The sequence below is a fragment of the Protopterus annectens genome, chromosome 8.part0, assembly GCF_019279795.1.
Source record: "Protopterus annectens isolate FY-2018-M chromosome 8.part0, PAN1.0, whole genome shotgun sequence".
Taxonomy (NCBI): domain Eukaryota; kingdom Metazoa; phylum Chordata; order Ceratodontiformes; family Protopteridae; genus Protopterus; species Protopterus annectens.
The window spans coordinates 1,601,865,090-1,601,891,887 of record NC_056741.1 but is presented as its reverse complement, the minus strand read 5'-3'; the positions used below and the strand labels follow the sequence as shown (position 1 = coordinate 1,601,891,887).

Here is a 26,798-nt window from a genome sequence, read left to right as displayed (position 1 = left end):
CTGTACAAAATTAATACTAATACAAATGGCAGTGTGTGACCAAAGCAGCAAGGCTTTCAGGAACTGCCAAAGTGTCACTAAAACAAGCATAAGTACTCTCATGATGTTTAAAGAATCTCTACAGAACCAGCCACAATGAAAGCTATTAAAATATTTAATGATGGATAAAACAGAAAACAGGAGAATACTGAATCAAACCGCACAAATATAGAAATAATACAGCTGGATAGTTTCTCACAGATGCAGAAGACAACACTGAGATATTGTCACTAAATGTCTCAGAGTAACTAAAGAATTACTGTTTCCTGATTACTTACTAAACAAGGTAAGCTGATGTGTGCTGAGTGTCTTACCACAGAAAACGCCAGATGATGTCTATCTTTGTGTCGATATGAGAGATGTATATCCTGTCAGGTTTCAAACAAACCAGGTGGTGGTTAGAGGATGACATCACCTCTGGACACACACAAACACACACCTTTGCTAAGATCTGTGCCAGCATCTGAAAGCCATAACACAATTTCAAACATTCCACCCTTCCAAGGTTCGCTGATAAACATACACATTTGATCATTTACAACAATACAACCTAATATACATGCATACATTCTTTCTGTCCAGCAGGATCTACTGTTGGTGCATTTTTAACACAACTAGCTTTACAAATATATTTTTGACTCAAACATCTGTACAAATCAGTGTGATAGTCGCATAACAAAATTCTTTACAAAACTCCAGCTAGCTCTGTTGGCATATGTACACATGCACTGCCCTACACTCCCTGGCACAGATGGGACTACTTCATATCATCACAGGTACATCTGGACAGGACATTTACACCTGTGTGCAGGGAGCCTAAGTGTAACGTACAGTGTACCCATCACAACCTAATGGCTTTGGCTTAATGGATGGATATTGCGCCACCCTTAGCAGGGGATTCTTATTGTAAGGAATACTGCAACAGTGATATGGATGGACATGCACTACATTAGCTAACCTTATTTTAAGCCTAGCCAATTTCCTTTCAAAGGTGAGAATGAAATCTTGTACCTTGTCTGAGAGATGAATGCCTTAGTCATTATACCAACCTTGACCCTAAAGTCAAACCACTACAGAATGTACTACCTATGCTAGACTTTAAATGGACAGTGGTCGACATTAAGTAAATTAATCCCCAACTAACACACCCCCACACACACACACACACAAACCCTTAGCTGCCCCTTTACTAACATACCCCACAACACAGACATCCAAAAAAAACTGACACAAAACTGGGTTGGGTCTGCATGGCTAGGCTTGTAAAGACCCTGGTGTTTGTTAGTCTAATATAAACCTATGAACTCATAAAATAGTCATTATATCCACTATATCCACTTCACTACAGAGCCTCATGGGGGGAGACGGACAAAGTCAACAGCTTCAGACTCGGCCTACAGGTCAGTGAATCAGAGAACAGCAATTTAAAATTTCAGATTCCAATTCAAAAGACAACTCTTTTCCAGAAGAAAACTCCCAAATTTTTTTTTTTTTTTTTTTTTTTTTTTTAGGAGGAGTGGAATCAGTGGAAGAAGCAAACCGGAGGAGGTTACAGAGCCATAAGGGCTTTAAAAAGCCCTTGAGAGAAGTCAGACTATTACCTAGGGGAATGAGTAGGTATATAGCTGGAGGAGGAACACAGCTGGTTTTCTGTTTCCTTTTCTTTAAAGTTTCCAAGGAAACAATACAAGGAATGGCAGGCCCCTATGCACACCTCCATAAGGATCACTGGCATGACTTTACCAGATAAAAATTTCAGGAATTCCCCCAGTTCACTCAGAGAATCAGCCCTGGTTATCATGTCACTGCTGAACTACCTGTCCAGTTGGTTAGTTAGGATAAAAAGATACCATGCATCTTGATGACCTCCTGCATAGTCCTGACAGTGGGAAGATGTAGGACAGCCAAACAAGTCTATGGGCTGATCAAGTGCATCAACTGATAAATCTGACCATGACTGAGTGAAAGTAATGGAAATTCCAGGTAATTCTGTCTCTTCTTTCAACTTCTTAATTTTCTTTCTAGGCTGGTGGGAGACATTTGAGGCAAACTCAGTGGCCATCCTAAGACATGCCGAAGCTTGGAAGTGTTTGTTTTCAATGTAACGTTTGAGAGAAGACAGACAAATGCAAACACTTTGTGGCACTAATGAACTGAACACAAGGAATCTGTCAACAGCAGTTTATTTCCCTTTCTTACACGACATGAAATACTTTTTTCTGAAGAAAACAAACAGAGAAAGGGTCTCCAATGGGAATTTAACTGCCCACAATGACTGCATCTATAAGAGGTTATACAGCTGACAGACACAGTTGCAGATGAAACTTTTTGTTAACAGAGTGGCAGCATGAAATTTCTGGGGAATTTCCCACCCATATGTCACTTATGGACCAGCATGCAGTCTTCTACATAGGTCAGATGTATGGCATGATAGCAAGGTGCCTAAGCTTTTCAAGTTTAGCTGGATGCAAGGTATCCTTGGCAGGATGTTTTCCACAAGTCAGCAATACTGCAACAGTGATCCAATGATGGACACAAAGTATCTCAATGATAATAGCAGCACAGAAGAGACTCTTCCCTGCAGTGTACAACACACTGGACTTCTTATTCTCTTTCAAATACAGTGGGTCTCTGCTGTGTGGTTTATAATGGACTGCAGAAATCATGCAGAACACTGCCTTAGGATGCTTGGTGAGATTTTACTCTACTCTACTGGGGTTTAGGCAGGGGACACAACCTCTCAGAGAAGGAAAGGAATCTGGATACTTCTAGCCCACCAAAACATCATCCTTTTAAGAGAGGTTTCAGTGAGGAAATGACCGCTCCTCAACTCATTCGATATTGAGAATATTAATTCTCTTCTGGACAGAGGAGCAACAACCTTGTCCACTAAAGACATCAACAGTCAGAGTTTTCTTTTTTTTAATCAAATCAGTGATCATCCGAGGGATAGCAACAAAGACTGAAGGTACGGTCACCTAGTCTTCAGAACAGGACCCTCAATACTCTTAGAATCAAGACACTCATGCTGATTCTAACAGGAAGAGGGATGCTACTCTAGTCCAAACTTATGCACAGGAGGTTGGGGAGAGACGGGCAGGCAAACAACTGTTTGCCAGAATAACTTAGTGCTTGGGAAGGTGCTGCCATGTTTCAGGAACCCTGCACTGGGGAACTATATGGATATCAAGCTGCATTTCTTAGAGTGCCAGGACAGCATTCTATCATCCTCCATCACTAGGGTGGGGGTCCTACGGTGATGGTGGACCCACCTGGCACAGGAACCACTGGAGTTTCCCTAGTCGTCATCATCACAACCTGACTCAGCTCAAGAGATGACGAGGAGTTGGGACAGAAGTGTTTGACAAGAATCAGCAAGATGACTACCATGCTGCTCTAAATACTAAAGGATGACTACTAACTTCTTGCATTCTACCCTACAAAGGATGTCTAAAAGTGTATCTCAAACTATCTGCTATACCTTGGGCATACAATGGATGCAAGTCTGAACATTCAGTACTTGACTGAGAGTAGGCACAGATCTTACGGTGGGGAAGGAGCTTCTTTTTTGAGCAAGCTTTAAAGGAGGTAAAGTCTGACAACTGGTCTCTCAATACCCATTTTTTAATCCATACGTTCATATTCTTGTTGAGGACCAGATAATGGGTCCTCTTGCTGGCCTTCATGCCAACTACCATCCTCCACTGTTGTTACAAGAGTTTATGTATGTCAACCAAGCAGTGACACTCCAAGTTGTCTTCCTGGCTCAAGCAATAAGGATACAATCACATGACCGTTGTGGGTTCGGGCCAGTACCTGCTGGCTGCAAGGACAAAGAGGTTTTTAATGTTAAAAAAAAAAGCAACTTCCTAAAGTAAACACTACTATCATGATTTGAACAGTGCAAAAGGCAAGACCAAACTGTACAACACAGCATCTTACTTTGTCCTCCTAGCTCAATACGCGACATCACCAATGCTGAAAGGAGAGATACGCAATCCCAGTATAGAGTGACAGAAGATATGAATTTTGTGCGCAGATCAGAATAGAAAAATCTGAAAAGTGCCCCAGTGGCAAATGCCTACAAATGATGGCTTAAGCATTTTGAATAATAAAACACTAATGCACAAACATCCCAAGTATGTTGTGGATGTGTAACACATACTTCATTTTTAAGGCAACAGGTTAACGTCTTGTAAAATACTGTTACTTAAAGGCAAACAATCTTGAAACTGTACTGATGATGTCTCTAGGTAAAGTCCATTCTATGTATCAGGTGACCATTAAGTTGTTTCAGGACTATGCCAAAACATTGGGGGTCATCCCAGAAGAAACAAACATGTTCTCCATGGTTATTACTCAATAAACAGAAGCATCAAAAAGATTAAAATACGTAAGTGTACTTATTGGGGTCAAGAAATTTTCTGTTGACTACTTGCAAGTACTCACTTACACAAAGACAGTGCCAGCACCATACTACTGACTACAGTATCTTGCAGAATGTTAGCAATGCACTGGTGTGTTCTACATTATAACTGCAGGACATGTGATAAGCCTGTCTGTAAAGCAGTGTGAGTGAGTACAGAGCTCAGTGTGTTAATGATGCACTGGTGAATGCTAATGCTAAAAATGCTCCCATGAGAACCAAATATTGTGAGATACTACTGAATGCAGTAGTCTTACACAGTCAGCAGTACAATGGCAGATGCTGCTATGCAAAAGTGTTACAATGCTGACACAGAACTGCTTACCTGAATGAATCAGCATATGTTGTTTCAGGTTCTGAATACGAGTAAACCTCACCCCACAAGTTGGACACTGGAAAGGTCGGTCAGGGCCATTGGGACTGGGTCGCTCTGTACTCGTGGAGGGAGTTATGTAAAGCTGGTAGGGATACTGTACATTCTCCAACCTTAAAGAAAACAAAACGTGTGATCCTCAGTGTACCAAAACTTCCAAACATTACATTTATATACTAAAAGGATGACCTGCAAAACAGGAATACATACATAACGAATGTCATAATACAAAAGTCTATGTCCAACCAATTCTGCAAGTTCATTGTGTTTTAAGACATTTACTGTTCCTTACCACAGACCGCCAAAACTCCCTTCATGCCCGCAATCATCCATTCTTAAATCTCCTGCCAATGTTTCAAGCCTTGTCTACCTTTCACATCAAGGTGTAGTTTTACTTGACTACAAGATGTTCTGTGTGTACATATGATTTACATCAAGTCACATCATCAATGAAGCAGTAAATGAAGACACTTGGTAATGTTGCTATTTACCCTGCTACACTACACTTCAATTTTCCTGTAAAGTCTACCACAATACAAGTTAAATACACTAAGCTGCAGAGACTCTAAAGCTTACAGTATTTCAGAATTAACCACACTTTCACCATCTGTTCATATACTTTCTAATCTGTTCATCCTGGTGAGGGCTGCAATGGTACAAATCTAAACAGGTCAGCCCACACTGCCTTATCCCAAACAATCTCCAGCTCATCCTGTGGTATCCACAGGGCACATCTAAGCAAATTGAGGCATACAACCCAACTCCCCAAGTGTACCCTGAGTTATGCGCAAACACCTCATATAGGGAGTTATGCTTGGTACATTTACTACAGAAAGCATCTCGGACACATCCTCAGAGGGTGCTCAACCAACCTCAACTGACCCTTCAACACTAAGGAAGAATGGCTGCACTCAAGGATTTTCGAAGACTGCTGATGATCTCACTCGATCACTGACGGTGAACTAGGTACTCATTTAATGAAACTCACTTCTGCTACTTGTATCTGCAATCTCATCCTTTCTATCACTTACCTAAGGCTGTTGGCTACAGGTGAGGATGACAATATACATCAAACAGTAAACTGACAGCTCTGTCTTATAATGCAGCTCTCACTTCATCACCATAGTCCAGGTACATCTTGCTACCCTGTTCACAGCAGGACCACTGGTACAGTTTTGTGCACAACACAAATGCATTTAGCACTTCTAAGAAAAAAGATACAAAGTACAGTCATGCAAGTAAACTCGCCACAATAGCTGTTTCTAACCTAAAAGAAATGTGTTAGTACTCTTGCCATGTCAAGAGATGTTACTAAAACAAGATCAGTGCTGTAGTAGTATTCTTTATCCATGGGATTTATCTACAGATGGACATTTACACTTCAGGCCAGACTTCCAGGGCTAGTGAAAAGTCATCCAGCCCTATCTACTCTATAACCTAACCTCCCCCTTCTCCTTATATGATAGCTAAACTCCTATGCTTTCTGCTACTGCTGATTGATGATATTTTCTCCATAATTATTTATCACTTGTTGATACTGGTATAATAAAGATTAATATATCTCTGTTCATACCTCTCTGACTGAATTTGTTTGGCAACCAACAAAGTTTCTGCTTTTATGTATATATTCTATATCTATATTACTGTAATCACTATCTGTACCACTGTATCTACATTTGTACCAATTAATGTTTAATATTTTTGCATCCATGCTCTTGTTGGAGCTTTTCTCCCCGGGCCTCAACTGAAAATGGGCTCTCTTTTAGGCCCAGTGGACTTTCCCGGTAAACAAATGCAATAAACAAACAAACAAACAAATAAATAAATAAATAAATAAAATATCACTGCCATACAGCCAAAAGTGCGAGCAACCTACACCATTTCTGGCTCTGTTTTGGTAGTCAGACCACCAATACACACTCTAAGGTAGAAGGCATGTGATGCCTCTCTGTGGTTCTCAGCCTTACTAGCCCTGCAGGTACCCAAAAGGGTTCAGATCTGTGACTATCATCTCCATGGCCCTGGTAGCACCCAATAACTCTGAACAATTCTTCCAACTAGTACAGGGTTAAATTAGTAAAAGGTGCCATTGTGTCCTCCAAGAAAGTTAAGCATTCAACAGTAGCAATAAAGTGTACATCATAATATTGTTATCAAGGTACTTTTCCGTAACAGGGCAACAGTAGTTTTCCCTCATTACCGGATTTCTCATAAGGGAAGTGGGTGTGTATGTGTCTGTGTGTCTCTGTGTGTGCGTCTCTGTGTGTGTGTGTGTGTGTCTTTCAGCTTTTCCCAGTTAGGGGTCACCACAGTGGAACTCCGGTCCGCTAATGATTGGTAGTTGATTTTTACGTGCCGAGTTACCAGCCCTGACGCACAACCTTCAACGAAGGTACGCCCATTCACGCATATCTCCACGCAGAAGATGCTCTAGCTGAGAATCGAACCGGACAGCATCTTACTGTGAGGCGACAACGCTACCGCAGCACCTATACACACATACATACATACACACATATATATATATATATATATATATATATATATATACATATATATATATAAAAATATATGGGTTCTGGACGTTTGCTCGAAAGAGCAAATGACCAAAACCCAAACAGTTGGGCAATACTTACGCGGAAGTGCTTTTCACCGATGAAGCACTTTCGCGCAAATATGCCTGTTGCCGAGGCTGTACTACAATGCAGTTAAGAGAAATTTCCCTTGTCCCCACTGTAGTGCGGTCTCGGAGGGAGAATATTAAAGTGGGGGGGCATGGGGGGCACAGCCTCTCACATGGGGGGGGGTGCAGGGGGGCGAAGCCCCCTTGCTAAAATGTTAATGTAGTTTTTTTTTTTTGTAACTCGCTATAACGAAAGTGCTTTTTCGATAAAAGCGCTTTCATTAAAGTGTGTTCAGTTATTACGGATTCGGACGTTTGCTCATTTGAACAAACGTCCTAGATCCATATATATATATATATATATATATATATATATATATATATATATATATATGTATATATGTATAGAGATATATATATATATATATATATATATAGATATACATATATACATACACACACACATTTTTTTACAATGTGTTTGCATAAATATATAACATATGTCATGTGTTATGTAAAAAAACACACACACACACACACACACACACACACACACACACACACACACACACACACACACACACACACACACACACACACACACACACACAGAGCAGCAGCAGCTGTCATTGTTTTGCCTCCAAAATCAGGGACAAGACCGGAAGTAATCCGGAACATTCAGGGACAGTAAGAGGAGAAGTTAGCTGACTAACAGAATGTGGCCATTTTCTGAAGTAAAAGCAGTCTCTAACCTTAGTTGATGTCATTCTTTATTACCAGGGACATTGCAGAGACACCACATGCAAACACACGGACAGGTAGAGAGAGGGAGAGACACACACACACACACACACACACACACACACACACACACACACACATATTTAGTTAGGTCAGACTTCGGGACAGATCATAGGACCCTTTTCAGCCCTGATCATGGGTGTAAAAAGACTTAGAATGCAATTGCTTCATGCAGTCCTAAAGAGCAATCACGTTTCAGTGCAAAAGCATTTGCACACTAGACCACACTTCATTCTTTTGTAATACTGTTTATAATATCAGTAACATACAGGCAGAGAGAATTCTCTTATAACTGAAATAATGTGTACACGTTCTTAGTTGGTGCAGACTGTAGAGGAATACTTCTAACAACGTAAGCCTTAGGAGTTACCTCACCTATTCTGGACCCAAAGTAGAACGGCAATTGGCATCGGTGCCACAAAAAAGTTAGAACCAAGATTTCACAAGTATTGTACTCACTTTAACTTGCACTTCTGTTGATACGACAACTTTCCTTATGAGAAAACTGTTAAGGAGCAAAAACAGTCGTTGCCCCGTTAACGGAAAAGTACTGTTATCAATAGTGCTGCTGCAACTCTGTCCAACGTTCCCTCCAGAGTAACAAGTTGCTGACTCACCACAGTGTGTTAGCAATACTTGCGCTTTAGGATAATTAAGAGAAGCCTGCCCTAGCCCTACAAATCAGGCTCAGTCTCCAATCCTTGGCAAAGGTATATGGCCAGGGGATCCTGCAACTGCTTTCAGGATATCTTGTGAATAATTTCCTTTTAGGAAGGTCATGGTGGAAAATGTGCGCCTGGTAGAGTATACTCAACTGTGCCCTTCATAGGTAATTACTAAGCTACTGAGTCATGAAGATACTTAGAAGCCTAACTATACATTCTCATGAAATTTTTAGCAGTAACACGAAGTACAAACAACCCAAAGATGAGCAGAACATTGACGTGTTGACCCTATCCATGAGTGACCAGGATGCTAAACCAGAGGTGAATTTGTGGTTATCTAAACATTTGTCCCAATTATTTCTGAATAGTCTAAGTGGTACTTATGTATTATCGCAACCACATTTGTAAGCTGGTAGATATCGCTGCTTGAAAACATTTTCTCTCATTTAAATGCAAGACTGAAATCAGCACGGGATTTCTGTCCAGTATAATGTTACATAGCTTTACTTCCGTTGCAATAACACTTAAGTACTGAAATCTTAAACACAGGTACAGTCAAGGAAAAGAAGGTGCTAAGAACTATAAAGTACAGTAGAATTTCTGACCTGGTTTACAGTTTTTGGGGGGGGGGGGTCCTTGAAATGCATGCTTGCCAATATGCCAACTAGTATTATAAAAAAAAAAAATTGTTTCCATGGTGTGAAGGCCAAACCACATGTTAAAAAATATAATGTCCATTTTAAATTACAATGACATGAGTAGCAGTAATGTGAGTGGGAAGATTGACAGAAACGAAACTGCCAGTAGGGCTCAGTCAGAACCCGGAAAATTAGTAGAAGTATGGAAGCAGAAGAGAGGCTGAAGGCATATGGAAATCAAAGTACATTTTCATAAAATAGCAGCTATTCAGTTCAAATGGTAACATACGATAATGTACCTCACTGCACATGAAATAGTTTTAGCCAAGGACTGCAACTAAGCCAATTTAAAAATTCAGACCAAGTAATCCTTTGAACAGTACAACAGCAGCCAATCCAATTGAACAGTACGTGTGTAACTTTCACGGTTGTTTAACTTCCTGAATGTAAGACCAACAAACTTTCTTGCTGTTAATACAGACGTTAAATTACATGTTACGCTAATTCCCACACTCCTTTTCAGGCCAACGTAAGTATTAATGCAACCGCGAAAATGTGGTTGCGATAATACGCAAGTACCGTCTAAGCAAAGTATTTTGCTTTATATGCACTGGAAGACTATTCCAATGAAGTAGTATTCTCTGTGATACATATCTTTTTTCCAAAATGTTCTATTTATATTGCAAAAGGGATTTCGAGCTCTTGAGCAGGTGTTTACACCCCTACTGGAATTGCGAATGTGCAGTAGGTCTGACAGGGCAGACTCTGCTGAGTCTCTACATATGAGGCTTCATCAAAAGCAGGGCATGTCTACTCAACCTGGACTCCTTTGTGTAGGTCACCAAAGCAACTGATGAGGGCAAAATGGTTTACACTGTCTACTTTGACCTGGCCAAGGCATTTTACATAATATCACACTCGGGCATTGATGACATATTCAAAAGTTTAGGTATAAACCCTTATGTTACCTGGACAGTCAGCTTGCTCACAGAAAGGATCCAGGAAGTTAGAACTGGGGAGTCTACCTCTACAAAGAGGGCCAGTCACAAGTGGAGTCCCTCCGGGATCAGTCTTGGGATCACTCCTTTTTGCCATTTACTCCTCTGAAATCAAGGCCAATGTCAATGGGCTCTGGCCGACTAAATTTGCAGATGACTGCAAATTAGGAGCAGTCACAGAATCCCCCACTGACACAAATGATGTCCTTACATTCACTGCTACAGTATTCTTAAAGTACAGTTTTGTACCTACCATAAATGTAGATGTCCGATAGATATGCAACTGCAGTCCTGACATATGGGGTTGTCCTGCCTCAGGCAGCCCCTCGGTCGGCCGGATTCCAAAGTCTGGGTCCGGCGTCGGCTGATGTCGCCTCTTCCCCGACGTCAGGAGTGGCTGGGGTATAAAAGCATCAGTCGACGCCATCTGCTTCAGTGTTTCTTGCCCCAGATGCCAGGTGCCCTCCAAGGAAGGCTAAATTTAGAGAATGGATAAAATTCCAGACATGCACAATAGTAATAAACAGATACACCATAAAAGCTATCCCCAGCTAAGTGGGAAAAGGGGTAGTGGACCCAAAAAAGTAAATTACAGAGGGGTAGGAGGGAGGGTAAACCTGACTGCAGTTGCATATCTATCAGACATCTACATTTATGGTAGGTACAAAACTGTACTATGTCCTTCAAGAATGCAACTGCAGTCCTGACATACGGGTTGAATACCATAGCCAAGCTGGGAGTGGTAGGATCTAAGAAAAAGATGGTGTAGTTAAAATGCCCTGCAGGACTGCCGAAGCAAAGCCTGCTCGGGATCTAGAGTATAAAGGCAGGTTGTAGTGTTTGGAAAATGTATGCACGGAGCTCCATGTAGCAACTTCTAGAATGTCCTTTGTAGCCACCCCTCTTAGAAAGGCTGTGGTGGTGGCTATAGCTCTGGTTGAGTGTGGCCTGATATTGGCTGGCACACCTTTTCCATGGAAAGAGTAACAGAATGTGATGCAGTGTCCAATCCATTTTGAAATTGTTTGTTTGGAAATTGCCTTTCCTTGCACTCCAGCAGTGTAAGCTACAAATAGTTGGTCAGACTTTCTGTTGGCCTTTGTTCTGTCCAAGTAGTAGTGTAATTGTCTGTTTATGTCCAAAGCGTGCAGCAGCTTTTCTTCTTTATTTTGAGGATTGGGAAAGAATGTAGGCAGGTGAATTGCTTGATTTAGAGACACCCTGGATATCACTTTTGGCATTAATGAAGGATTGGTTCTTAAAGAAACTCTGTCCTGATGAAAAATGAGGAATGGAGGTACTGCCATGAGGGCATGTACCTCCGAGACTCTTCTTGCTGAGGTAACTGCCAACAGGAAAACTGTTTTCCATGAGAGAAATTGCATTTCTGAAGATGCTGCTGGCTCAAAAGGAGGAAGAGTTAATTTTTCCAAGACGAAGTTGAGGTCCCATGCAGGCACTGGTGGTTTCCTGGGAGGTTTGATATTCTTTATCCCTCTTAGAAACTGTCTTAGCAAAGGATGTGAAAACACAGGTGGATCACAGCTGAATTTTGCTGAGATTTCTGAAGCGTGTATTGTTATGGAAGAATATGAAAGGCCACTATGAAGCATTTCTGCCAAGTATTCTAGTATCTGTGGCATGCTTATTACTGATGCATCCTGACCCTTGTTGGCATTCCAGGTGATGAATCTCTTCCATTTGGCTGAATAAGTTTTTCTGGTGGAAGGTCTGCGTGCTTCCAGTAAGATCTCTTGAACTTTTTTGGAGAGAGAGATATGGGTAGAAGTCATGGGACCCTCCAAGCTGTCAGCTGCAATGTTTGCAGGTTGGGATGAACAGTCCTGTATTTGTGCTGAGTTAGAAGCAGAGGCCATTGAGGCAGGGGCCACGGCTTGGTGCGAGATATGCTCCTTAGTAATGGATACCAGTGCTGCCTTGGCCAGTCTGGAGCTATCAAAATACCTCTCGGTTGTTCTGCTTTGATCTTCAGTAACACCTTGGTCATTAACGGTAGAGGTGGGAATGCATAGATTTATTTATTTTATTTATTATTTTATTTTACATTTGTTGACCGGGCTAGTCCAGCTGGATACATATCCCTTTTCAGTAGAGGCCCGGGGAGAAAAGCTCCAGCACAATGGCAATACATGATGAGAACAAGTTACAATTACAATATAAGAATAGGAATAACATAGATTTTATATAAGCACAAGTAGCAAAGCAACAGGTTAAACATACTAGTTGTATAGGATAAACACAATGGAAATAATGGTCTAGGTCACTAATTATCAGGGCACATTATGAGTATAGGCGATTTGATAAGTTAGTCAGGTTCTGTGCATGGGCATAGCCATTGTAGCTTAAGATGGTTTTTGAGGTTATTTTTGAACTGTTTATGTGAGGTCATGAGTCTAAGGGTGTTTGGCAGGGAGTTCCAAGGCTTTCCAATGGAGTTGGCATACAGGGCATCACCACCAGAGTTCTTAGATTTAATCGTTAAGATCTGGACGTTATTAGCTGATCGAAGGGAGTTTAGGTTGGAGTAGGGGGTCAAAATACTACACAGTGAGGGAGTTCTGTCTGGATAGTGGATTATTTTAAAGGCTTCTGTGAGTTGGTTAAGTTTGAGAAGATTGGGCAGTTCCAACCAACCGAGTTTCCTAAGGTTAAGGCAGTGGTAGATTGTCAGAGAATTCCAGCTGAAGGAGAGAGCATCCATTCTCCAGGCTTGAGGATGGTGTGTCCTTGAACAGAACTTCTTCAGATGATGATTGAGGTGAGAGGCAAAGTCTTCCCCATGCATGAGTTATTTGTGAAAAAATGTCTGGATGCAGCATCCATTCGTGCGGGTCCAAAATGTTTCTGCTTAGACTGTCCGCCAGAACATTGTCCTTGCCTGGAACAAACTGGAATTGCAACTGTAAGTTCAGTTTCAGGGCCTTTTCCTAAAGAGTCATTGTTAGTCTGCAGAGGGGGTAAGAATGAGTGCCTCCCTGTTTGTTTATGTACCACATGACAGTGGTGTTGTCTGTCTTTATTAGTAGATGACCTTGCTGAAGAAATTTTCTGAAGGCCTCGATTGCATGAATCACTGCCAACATCTCTTTTTGATTTATGTGCAGATGCATTTCCCGGGGAGCCCATTGCCCTTGCATGCATCTGCCCTCCATGTGCGCCCCCCATCCATGATCTGAGGCATCTGTTGTAATGGTTTGACTTGCTTGAGGTTTGTTGAAAGACATGCCTTTGTTTAATTGACTTGTTTGTGCCCACCACAAAAATTCCTTTTGAAGACATGGAATGAGTGGTATAATTTCTTCTAAGTTGTGGCTGTGTTGAGACCATAAACTTTTTAGGTACCATTGTAGTTTTCTCATGTGTAGTCTTGCCAGTGGAATCAGAAGAATGCAAGATGCCATAAAACCCAGGGCCTGCAGGATTTTCCTTGCAGTCATCTGGGTGAGCTTTGCTAGGCTTTTGAAGTAATCTGGTAATTGCTCTTGTTTTTCTTCTGTGAGGAAAGCCATTTGTGAGTTTGTGTCCAGTTTGGCTCCTAGAAAAATTATTTGTTGGGATGGCAGTAGTCTTGATTTTTGAATGTTGACTGTGTATCCCAAAGCCTGTAGTAAATGTATGACATAGTCCAAGTTTCTTATCAAGGCTTGTTTGCTGTCCGCTTGTATAAGGCAGTCGTCCAGGTAAGGGTATATTTGTATCCCCTGGAGTCTGCAATGTGCAATTACTGATGCCAGGCATTTCGTGAATACTCTGGGTGCAGTAGATAAGCCAAACGGCAATGCTGAGAATTGATAATGCTCTGACCCTGCAAGAAATCTGAGGTGTCTTCTGCAACTGTGTCTGATTGGGACATGCAGGTATGCCTCCTTGAGGTCCAGAGTAACCAGCCAAGACCCCTTGCCCAGTATGGGAAGAAGTTGCTGTAACGTCAGCATTTTGAATTTTGGCACAATGAGAAAAGTGTTCAGAGCGGACAAGTCCAGTATAGGTCTCCATTGCTTTTCTTTTCTTGGAACAAGGAACAGTCTTGAGTAGAATCTCTGACCTTGTTCCTGAGGAGGAACCTTTTCTATTGCTTTGATCTGTAACAGGTTTGAAACATGTATGAGTGCCTCTGCCCTTTGTTTTTGTGGCAGGTTTGGCATGCATTGTCTTGTTGGAAAGGTATGGAAGTGGAACCTGTAACCTTTGTCTATTATGTCCAGAATCCATTTGTCCTTTGTTAAAGCGTGCCAATTCTTTGAAAATAAGGATAATTTTCCGCCTAAAGGTGCTTCTCTTTGAGCCTTGGTCGGCGGTGTCAAAGTCAAGTCATTGTGATTGTCCCTGTGGAGCAGAAGTCGTCCCTGCGCCACTTAGTTGGTTGCCATTGGCGGCCCCTGTAGGAGCCTCGGTATTGCCCTCTACCTCGAGCACGCCTGTTTTTTCCCCTTTGGAACTTGTCAGTGTCTGGAAAGGACCAATTCTTTGAAGGCCAATTCCTGCTGAACCTCGGTGGCTGAACCTGGAGGAAATCTTTGACTGTTTGTACTGATTTAGCCTTTTCCTCAATAGATTTCAACATATCCTGTGCATTAGCACCAAATACCTTCTGTTTTTCCAGAGGTGCATCTAGGAGCTTTACTTTAACATGATCTGGCAATGCCTGTTCTTTCAACCAAGCATGTCTACGTATGACGGCCCCTGTCATAGCTGCCCTACATGAAGCTTCCAATGCATCATAACCACACTGAAGAAAATGATTGCTAACCTGCTGAGTATTATGAACCAAATCCTGCAAGGCCTTTCTATCTAAAGGCTCAGGAGAGGCTAAATTTTTCTGCAAATCATCCATCAAGAAATCCTGATACTGAAACATATGAAAAAGACAGTTAAGTGCCCTCATGGCAAGGGTGGTTGAGGTATAAACTTTTTTGCCCCATCTCTCCAAGGACCTAGATTCCCTGTCTGCGGGCAAAGGGTTTTTGGCCGTGGAGGTGGCCACTCCTTTGGGCCCCTGAGAAATAGTTTCTAGATCCACAGAGTGGGCCTTAAAGAGATGCTTATGAGTTTCAGGAACCCTGTAATATCTGTCTGGCTTGACAGGAGCAGGAGGGAGAGAATCAGGGGAAGCACTGGAGTCTGAGTACACATCATCCAATAAATCTAACACTGGTGGAATAGCTAAAGGTCTGTGCTGGGGTAACTTAAGGAAAGTACGTAGCCTTTTCCTGGAATCAGAGAAATCCTGGCCCTGCCACTGAAAATGCTCTCTCATGGAGTGGAGAATTTCCCCGAAAGAAATATCCTCTGGAGGAGAGGCAGAGGGAATGGATTCATCAGCATCAGAATCCTCGTAGGCCTGGAAGGATTCTTCCTGGGAATCTGAATGGTCTGAGTCCCCAGAGGCTGCATCTGAGGAAAGGGTATGTGTCTGCTCAACCCTAGGCCTTTTATCTGTAGGCGGCTGAGAACCTGTCTGGATGTGCCTGAGAGCCTCTGATTAAAGAAATTAGATCTGCAGCTAAAGTCATGATCTGTTTATCAGAAGTGGAACCCTGGGAAAAGGATTTAGGAGGGTGAGCCATAGCCTGGCTGGCAGCCTTAGCACGTGTGTAGGCCTAGCTGCCCCATGTGCTGGAGTAACTTTATCCACCGGTATGGTGTCAGGTAATTCCTGGGCTTCGGTTTCAGGAGGAAAATCCACAACCGGCACTGGGGTAACCTCCGGGACCGAAGTGTGCGGTAAAGCGGTGTTGTCGGTCTGGAGCGGTTGAATTACCGCCTCCGAAGAGACCGATGCACTCGCGGTAGGCTTTGGCATGGCGTAGGTGGAAGTCACGGGCCGAGAATGTCGGTCCCGGTCCTTCCGTTTTTTGGAAATATGTGTGGTCGGTTGTTCCGACGGCATTATATAGGAGAAATTTTCCCGAAAAAAGTCTTCAGCAAATTCTGCCCGGCGCCTGAGAGTGCGCTTATTGAAGCAAGCACAGGCAGCACAGGCCGAGACGACGTGGTCTGGGCCCAGGCAGGGAAGGCGGTAAGAATGGAAGTCCTTATGAGGTATTTGTTTACCACAAGACAAACAATTAACTTTTGCAGTTTTATCTGACATCAGCTGAGGCAAGAAAAGGTTCCCCAACGGGGTACTTAGCTTTTTGATGACTTCGGTAACTGAAAACACAGGAGCTGGCCGACCGGCACTTGCGAACTGCTTCTGCTTCGGGCACTGCGCGGCAAGAAAGACTGAAGAAGATGGCGTTGACTGATGCTTTTATACCCCAGCCGCTCTGACGTCGGGGAAGAGGCGACATCAGCCGACGCCGGACCCAGACTTTGGAATCCGGCCGACCGAGGGGCTGCCTGAGGCAGGACAACTCCATATGTCAGGACTGCAGTTGCATTCTTGAAGGACATCATGGGATTCCCTGCCGCGGAAGCCCAACATCTGGCCAATCTTCCGACGACTTCTGAATTTAAAAGGTATGCCAATCGTCACCATACGCTCCCTGCGTAATGTAGGGTATTAAGGTGACGTTCAGGCTTATCAAAACAGAACTACTTTGCTGCCAGTCTGAATGTATCTCTTACACTATCGGTCTGTTTACCTGCATACGTTTTCTGCCAGTTGAATGTATTTTCGTTCTCCAGTGACTTCCTACTCCTGTTTGCTGTTTTTACAAGATAAGTGCCCCATTGAGGAATTTTTTATTTTTTTTTTCCCTTGAGGTTAATGTGATCCAGGAAGTGTGGGAGACAGAATCTCCATAGAGACCACCACAATAAGTTTCTATTTTGCTTCGGTGCTTCTCATGACCATACGTCTTGTTCTATTTGTCAGGCACTTATTCCAAAAACCCTTCGCAGTAGACGTTCGTTCCTTTCCTTGCATCTTGAGAACCAGAGTCTTAAGCTACTTGCTAAAGATACTATAGAAGAAATCTCCCACCCAGAGGGTCAGCAGTTAGGGAAGAAGGTGAAAAAGGTACAACCGAAACCTTCTTCTGTCCAGCCTCTGCCAGGAGTTTCTCCAGAGGTTGTTACGAACTTGGGAGGCTCACCTGGCTGTGTTGCTGGATTTTTCTGCAGCGATCATGTTGGAAGCCAGTGAGGGTCCGTCTGGCAGCACATCCGAAGAGGCTTTGCAGGCGTCTGTCTTGGACATTCAGAGGGAACCACTGCTGATTTTTTTGGGTGGGCCTAGGAGAGTTCCTCAGTTTTTAGTTGGGGAAGAAGTTCCTGCTATGGTTCTCGACTGTTGTCTTGGATCTGAGCCTTCTCAGGACGTTCATTCAAAAAAGAAACAAAAAAATTAAAAATGTTTCTTCTGCTTCTAGGGATCCACAAAGTGAGTGGCAGGCTTTTACTCAGGGGTTATTTTCTTCCTTGATGTCCTTAAAGCCTCCTCATGGGGTTTCAGTTCCTGCTACTCCTTGGTCCTGTACTCCAAAGGCCTAGAGACCAGGATTCTTCTGACGATGAGACAGATTCTGCTGACAAATCCCCAACTTATTCTATTTAAATTTCTTCTCCTTTGGACTACGGGTCAGAGAAGGAGGAATCTATTAGCCCTGATGCTCCTTTGGAGGAAATTTCCTTTGGGGACACACACACTAGGATGATGGATGGAATTATACTCAGGTCTCTGATATCCATAAGAAGTACTATATGGATACTATGAGTTGCTGCAATTGGACTTTCATAAATCTGCAGATATTCCTCTTGACTGCTTTACTGGATGCTTTCTCCAATGCCCTCAGACACCTGACTGTCTTCCCCCCTGCTCCCAAGAAGCCTAATAGGTTTTACAGGGTTCCTGAGGATTATTCTTTTTTATATAAATGTGCTGCTGCTGACTCCAGGTTCCTGAGGATTGTCCTTTTTATATTAATGTCCTGTTGATGACCCCCTCGGTAGTGCCTGTAGCCTCTGATAAGCCGTCTCGCAATTGCTTCCTTCACCCACGTTATTGTCCTCCAACAAGGGCAGCAGAACTATGGACAGGCTGTGCAAAAAGGTTTACACTTCTGCTAGCCTAGCTTTTAGGACTATTAATTATCAGACCCATATGTCTAGGCCTGTCAATTTTTCTGATTTTCCTGACTCTTGAGGGTAAAACTTCTTTTCTTGCTAGGGACTTCCTCTCAAGGCGTTCAACATTCTATTAAATGCAGTTATGATGCGGTGGATGCCTCTTCTAAGGATCTGTTTTTTGGTTCAGTTATGAGCAGGTATTCTTGGCTTAGACTTCAACCTCTACCCAGCTGCTGCTGGCTTGTTTAAATCCCTTCAGGATAAGCGTAAGGGCTTACTGGAACTTAAATGTGTTTGTTTCTCCTGTGCCTGAACTTCAAAGAAACTACCCAACTTAACTCTGCCTTTGTTTGTAGGCAGCCCCGTCCTTCTACTAAAGATAAGATGAGTGGCAAACAGACTCCTCCTGCTAAGGCTACTCAATTTTCAGGGTTTCTAAAACCTTCTTTTCTGGACAAGCCTGGTGCTTTGTGACTTTTGTTCCTTCCCAGCCACATTCCTCTTTCTCTTCGTCTCTCTCTCCCAGTTTGGTTTCAGATCACTCAGGATTCTTGGGTTCTGTCAATCATTCGTCAAGTGTACTTCATGGTGTGGAAATCCTGTCCTCCTTTTATGGACATTCCTCAGCATCCTCGGGAACATCCTCTCTTTTTACCAGAGGTTCTTCAGGATCTCTTGTCTTAGGGTACTATTCAAGAGGTGCCTGTGTCCCTAAGGGAGAAAAGGTTTTACTCCCGACAGTTTCTAGTGCCCAGAAAAGAGGGTACTGGAGACCTATTCTAGACCTCTGTCATCTGAACACTTTTCTAAAGGTACCTTCCTTTCGAATATTGTCCCTTCGGATTCTGTTTCCTCTCTTGCTCCCTCAGGCCTATATGGGGGTGTCTCTGGATCTCAAGGATGCTTATTCTCCATATTCCAATCCATCCTCTTTTCAGGAAGTTTTTGCATTTCTCTGTTGCTTCCTGGCATTTTCAGTTCTCTGCTTTGCCCTCTGACCTTTCTACTGCCCCAAGGGTGTTCACCAAATGCCTTGCTCCTGTGATTGCCTTTTGCAGACTTCAAGGGATCCAAATATTTCCCTACTTGACGTCCTGTTGATTCAGGCATCCTCTGCAGAAATCATTTTGCAAAATCTTCATTTTGCCATATCCCTTCTTCAGAGCCTGGGATTCATGGCAAATTTCAAAAAGTCTTCACCGACTCTTCTCAGGATCATGTTTTTCTGTTTTGCAGGATTCAGACGGTGCCAAAGCTTGCATCCCTACCCACCCACCCCTCCAAAGGCCTTAACTCTCATTTCTTTCTTTCATACTCCTCTTCCTCTGGCTTCCATTACCACCAGGGAGTTTCTCAAGAGTTCTAGGTTTCATGGCATCCACAATTCCAATGTTCACTCTGGCCAAACTTCATATGAGAAAAGTTTCAGTGGCTTCTGAAGTCAGTGTCGCTTCAACATGCTCATCCTCTAGAATTTGTAGTTCCTCTTCTTCCTTGCCTCAGATAAGAACTTCTCTGGTGGATTCGGCAGTTGTCTCTGAATCCAGGGAACCCTTTTCATCCCCCTCTTCCCTCTCAGGAATTGTTCACGGATGCCTCAAACAAGAGATGGGAGCGACTTTTGCCTCTCTAAAGGTACAGGGGTGTGTGTGTTTGCCTCATCAGCAGGAGGAGCTCATCAATGTCACAGAGATGAGAGTTTCTGATGGCTCTTCAGGCCTTTCAGTTTTTCTTCTCCAGGGCCTCTCAAGGTATTCACAGACAATACCACAGTGATGTGGTATATCAACAAACAGGGGGAAACAAGATCTTACTTTCTTTGCCAGTTGGCACTTCTGGTATGTGATCTTTCTGATAAGTGACTCTTCAGGCAGTTTATATCCCTTCCGGCAGACTCACTGAGCAGGTCTTTAACTCAGCCGCACGAATGGATGCTTCGCAGGGATGTGCTGCTGGACATTATCCACCAGTGGGGTACTCCTTTTGTATGGCAGTTGGATGCTTCTTTATGCATTCCCTCCCCTTCCTCTCATTCTTAAAGTCCTGTTCAAAATCCCCAAAATCTTGTTGGCGACTCCCTTTTGGCCGCGACAGCACTGGTTCCCTCTTCTTCTTCTGCATCTAGCCAGGGGCAATCATCGCAAGTTACCTCACATGGTGGATCTAATCACACAAGATAAGGGACTGCCTATCCATCCCCACCTGCCCACACTTCAACTGACATTGTGGGTGATATGGAATCTATGAGGAATCAAAGTTCTTTTTCTGAGGACGTGCTGCACACCCTGCAGGAGGCCAGGAAACCTACGACTAGGAAATCCTACTTACACTAAAAAGAAAACCTCGTCCATTTGGATCTCTCAAACGTACCCTGGTCCCACTTACTATGGATGCTCCTTTGGGAAATCCTACTTACACCAAAAAGAAAACCTCTTCCATTTGGATCTCTCAAACGTACCCTGGTCCCACTTACTATGGATGCTCCTTTGGTTCGGTCTTATTTGTGCGAGTTGCTCAATGCTGGTTTGGCCTATTATTCTATTAAGGCCCACCTATCAGCCATCTCCGCTTGTCTGCCTTTTTCTCCTCATTTAGCTGTTAGATTTGAGATGAGACAGTTTCTTAAAGGCATCCTTAACATTAGACCTCCCAGGAATCCTGTTCCTTCTCCTTTCTAGGATCTTAATCTTGTTTTGGAGATGTTGACTCCCAGACTCCTTTTGAGCCTGCTGCTTCAGCTTCCTTGCAACATTGTTCCTGGAAGACTGTTATTTTGTTAGCATTTACTACTGCCAGATGGGTGTCTGAGGTGCAGGCCCTTATGGCTTATCCTCCTTTTCTGATTTGTCATGAGGCTAGAGTATCCTTGTGCACTAGCCCTTCTTTTATGCCAAAGGCAGTTAATGAGCTATCACTTAATCAGTCTATTAATCTGCCTTTTTCCCTGTCCCCAAACTAACAGTGAGAGGGTGCTGCATACTTTGGACATACATAGGCAACTTAGAATTTATTTGGATATGACCAAGGCTATCAGAAAATCTGATCAGTTATTTGTTTCTTTATATCTTGAATCTCTGGGGCTTGCTGTATCCAAGCAAACTATTTATTCTTGGATTTCTAAGACTATTTCCTTTTGTTACACTTTTCATGGCAAGAGCCTTCATTTTTCAATTAAGGCTCATTCTACTAGAGCTGTGGCTTCTTACTGTGGTTTTTCCCCCAAAGGCTTAGACACTAATTCTATTCTTGAAGCAGCTACCTGGATTTCTGTGCATACCTTTACCAAGTACAAGTTGGATGGTATCTCTACAGCTAGGGCTGATTTTGCTAGTTCAGTTTTTCATGTTTTTTTAGGAGATTCTTCTGTCATTTCTTCCTCCCAAGTTTCTCTTGAGCTTTGGTACTCTCCCATATCATTAAGAATACTGCAGCAGTGAATGTAAAGACATAGCACAGTTGGGTAAAATCTTACCATAATGGTAGATGTCCTTGCGTTCACTGCTGCAGTATTCACTCACTCTCCCTCTATCCCCCTAGTTCTTTACCTTCTTGGATGTACATGTTACCTCTTGGGTTCCTTGGACTGGTGCTCCTCCTGGGGCAATCAGTTCTGTTTTTGGCAAGTCTGAACATCACCTTTATGTCCTACATTACACAGACAGCATATGGTGACATTTAGCATCCCTTTTAAATTCAGAAGTCTTTGAAAGACTGCCCAGACACAGTGAAGGCAAGGACATCTACTGTTATGGTAAGATTTTACACAACTGCACTTTCTCCAGGAAGGGCTGACAGAAATAATTACTGGTGTCACAGCCATGGACTGAAACTAAATGCTAAAAAATACATAACAGTATCCTTTGGGAAGTCATCCACCCCAGTTCCTATCATACTGACAACACACCTCTAAGAAGTAACCCAGTAGTTAGGGACTTGGGGACAGTAATCTAGCCCTTGACTATCATATGTCTAGAGTAGTGAAAAAATCATGCTATGCTGTGCAACTTATACACAAAGGTATGGTATCTAGGTCAAATGAAGTCACTGTTCCACTCTAATCATCAATCATTGGGCCTATCATAGAGTACAATGCCCCCTTTGATATGTACCTAACCAGGCACATCCAACAACTGGACATTTCCACAGAGGTTCCTCTCTAAAAGAATACAGGGCATAAGTAATATGTCTTATGCATACTGCCTCAAGACCCTATCTCTGTATTCTGTCTCCTACAGGCTGTTAAGGGGATATCTACAACTGGCATACAAGGCATCGTCAGACCCTACCTTGATGGAATTTTTGTATACCCACAAAACAAAGCACCAGATCTATCCATTCCAAAGAATTAAACCTTGCCTGTGACACAAGTAGGACCTGTTGGAGAGGCAAGAATGTATCCCAGTTACTACCACTTCTCTGGAACAGGCTCCCCATCCATCCAAAGCAGAGTTCCTCCCTAATCCAGTTCAAGTGTAACTTGAGCAACTGAATGGGGAACAAGAAATTCCTCCCTGGTTTGGCACCTATACTGCTAACGGACGCAGGCAGCCTGCAAATTTTTCATCTCCCATGCCACTGCTTGAAAATGTTTCATCTCCCAAACTCCTGCTTACACTTACCATGGGTATGAAAATTTGTCAAAGATTTGGGATGCATGGCTAGGCTTAACTCAACCTATGAAACAGACGCATGCCCGTCAGTAGACTGTATCATACCTATATAATCTTTCCAAGGAGTTTGTGACAGAAGTATAACGTGCTTTCCATTTAAAGAAGGCATGTTTGGATACACATGGGCTTTCTCCCAGGCAAAGACCACAAACATTTGCTTACATTTCCTAAACACTTGTTCTGTTCAAATATCACTGAGTGTCTGTGAACATCTAGGAAATGTAAAACTCAATCCCCTTTATTCTAAGGAGAAGGGAAAACACTTAATTGAACAGCCTGATTAAGCAGTAGCTCATTAACAACTTTAGGCAGAAAGGAGGGGTTAGTGTTCAAGCTAACTGCTGTTCTTAAAGATGAGGCGGAGATGAGGGCCTGAAATTACGACACCATCCTATCCAAGGTAATTGCAACTAAAAAAAAAATCAATGTTCAAGGAGAGAAATTTGAGATTTGCTAATGCAGCTGGTTCATATGGGGCTAAGGTTAGATTTTCCAGCGTGGTCTGAGTACTTATGATGCCCTTTATGAACTAACAGGTGGTCTGGATATCAGGGGAAAATCCAAGTGTAAGAAGGCTGAAAGATGTAACTTTAGTGGATGGTTTCTTCTTTCTCTTGGAGAATACATCCAGCTGGCAACCATCTGAGGAAAAGGCAGACTTCAGGTGTAAGGGCACTAGTTCCTTTCTGTTAAGGTAGGAGTGGGTGGCTTTTTGTCTCACAATCATCTCTGGCCTAAATTCCTTGTAAATCTCAATCACTTAAGTCATGGTTCAAGTCTAGACAACACATGCACTTATCTGTCTTTAAACCAAACTTGCCAACAGACACGGTATGTCCTACACCTCTGCCTATAGGAAGGATACCCAAGAGAGGTCTGCCTCCACAGCCAAAAAAAAAAAAAAAGACAAAAATAACCAAAAAGCAGTTCTGTCTAAAATTACAGAAATGGGGTTCCTCAAGGGACTTACTTATCCAAATAATGCTAGATTTAAAGTTATGGCCTAACCCAGTGGACTGCTCTGCACTCCTTGTACAACATCCATTGTATGCATCAAGAAAGAAACTAAGACAGCTGGCTGTACTTCAACTACCACCAGGTACATGAAGACTTCCATGACGAAGGTGACAGTGGTCATTGTAGGGGGAAGGGTGCTAGACAATGACAGTCTAACTAGATGTGGAAGGATGCTGAGCTCTGGAAGTTATGCCTTCTGTGGCTGAAATCCCAGTAATAAGGACAACTGCCACAGGGATCTATATAAAATACAGTTGTGTATGTACATATTAGACATGTAGACCTCTGTGCACACTTGCTACTACAATGCCATTTTTGGATTGTTCTTGCCCTGACTGTGTCAGAAACTTTACCTCAATGCCACAGCATGAGTGATCAAGAAAGGTCAACAAATCCTCCTACTTGTCAGTTCCATAACCTCCCACTCCAGGAATTACAGCAAGATCAAGGAGAGAGGGTTCCTGCAAGGTGATAAGACGAAAGTATGGATTAATTTAGATCGATAGATTTTGACTCTTGGCTATCCATGGATGTTTCATTTTCAGCTCTGGAGGTGGTCGAAAATGACACACTGCCATTAGCTACTCAACTTAGACAAAAAGGAAACAAACAACATTCCCTGCAGTTGGACATTTTTTATTTGAAAGCATGTTTAAAAGGCAGGAGAGTTCCAAAAGGTTTAAGACTTTTGGAAACATCCTAACCATATGTTAAAAGATTCACCCTTACATAAAGTTACTAACTTGTTTGACCAAGTTGTTTTGGACTAAGTAGCTCTTGAATAAATCTACTACACAGGATTTACTTTTTGAAAATTAGACATTTGCAGCAATATGTTTAAAAGGTTTGACCAATGTGTTCAAAGTGTGAAAAAGTGTAACCATGTTAAGCTCAGGAGAGATGGATAGCTTATTATGATGGAGTAGCTTACCCCCCTCCCAAGATTTCTTCACTGCCCATGACGTGAAGTGACAATTAACCCTCACAAGACCCCTTGCAAGAGCTGTCTACTGAGGCAGTGAAAGGCATCCAATATATGCCTTATGAAAATTCCAACAGGAGGGACAGGTCCACATACTCTTGTAACAATGAGGGTTTTCACACCTTGGCAACCCAACAGGAACAAGAACACCCTGAAGGAGAGGTCAATGACCAACTCAAAGCAGGAGATGAATGTGACTGGCTTGTCTAAGTGTAATGCAAGTATTACTGAATTTAACAGTTTTTCAAAATTTACATTCATACTGCTTGAACAGTCACTTTATTACATCATAATTTTTTGAAAGGGGGTTTTACCTTTGTACCCAGTGTGAGTTTTAAATTGGTTGAAACCTTCACTGGATTTAGAATTTATAAGGAAGATCAAGTTGGCGTTATTACACAAGGATAAAGTGGCTGCTTTTAATACTGGTTCATTACACTGGAGTGGGACTTGTAACCCCACCCCCAATAAATCTAATCCTCTCGCTTTTTTGAAAAACAATGTGAGAAAAGTTTGAGGGCCTTACACACTGGGTCAGAGTTTAAAATATTTTATAACTTGACCCTTGAGAAAGTACAGTTCTATAAAATCTTACCACAATAGTACATGTCCTTCTCTTCACTGTTGCAGTATTTTTAAATAAAGGAGTTCCCTGTCATTGGTAGCCCAACAACTAGCCAGTATACCAAAGCCTTAGGATTTTATAGACGTACGTCAAGTGTATGCTCCCCACTCAAGGCATAGGTCATGAAGGTGACATCACGTACTGAAGTACATATACCCCAGAACTGAACAGCCTCAGGCGGAACAGTTCTAGAAGTAGGAGGAGCATGTTCATCCAGAAAGGAGAAAAAAAAAGAAAAGGAGTAGAGCAGAAGGGGGAGGAGGGAGAGAGCAACTACTGCAGCAGTGAAGAGAAGGACATCTACTGCTACGGCAAGATTTTACACAACTGTACTATGTCCTTCCATATTTCTGTTACTGTATTCTTAACTAAAGGAAGAGTACAAAAGCTTAAGAGGAAACTTGGGAAGAAAACCTAGAAAAGATCTCAAAAAATCCATGCAGAAGTTGACACAGCTCTGACAAATCCAGCTCTTGCACTGAAAACATCTAATTTGCAGTAATCAGAAAAGGTATGGACAGAGGTCCAAGTAGCAGCCTCAAGGAACTGGTATCAATTCTTTAGAAAAGCATCAGAGGAAGCCACAGCCTCAGTAGATTTAGCCTTTATGGAGACAGAAAGGCACTTCAATGAAAGGAGTAACAAAAAGAAATAGCCTTAGAGATCCATGAATAAATGTTTTGCTTAGAAAGCAGCCAAACCTAGAGATCTGGGATGAAAGGAAACAAAGTGTTGCTCAGACTTGTGAACGGCTTTAGTCTTAACAAATAATAATTGAGCTATCTATGCAAATCCAAGGTGTGAAGAACATTCTCAATAACATTCTGCGAAGACAGAAAAAGGGAAGGCAAATTAATAAACTGATGAGACAATTCATTAACCACCCTGGACATAGAAAAGAAGGAAT

The 26,798-nt window shown here is 42.5% G+C and overlaps 1 protein-coding gene across 5 annotated transcripts in view; it reads right to left on the bottom strand.

The window, feature by feature from the left end:
- The window catches only part of ZBTB44 (zinc finger and BTB domain containing 44), a 1,060,028-nt gene that overhangs the window by 105,085 nt on the left and 928,145 nt on the right, over nucleotides 1-26,798 (bottom strand). For all 5 annotated transcript variants that reach the window (XM_044081142.1, XM_044081139.1, XM_044081141.1 and 2 more), the window contains one exon: nucleotides 4,791-4,951. In XM_044081142.1, the coding sequence (XP_043937077.1) occupies nucleotides 4,791-4,951 (161 nt within the window). The remainder of the gene's footprint in view (nucleotides 1-4,790; nucleotides 4,952-26,798) is intronic.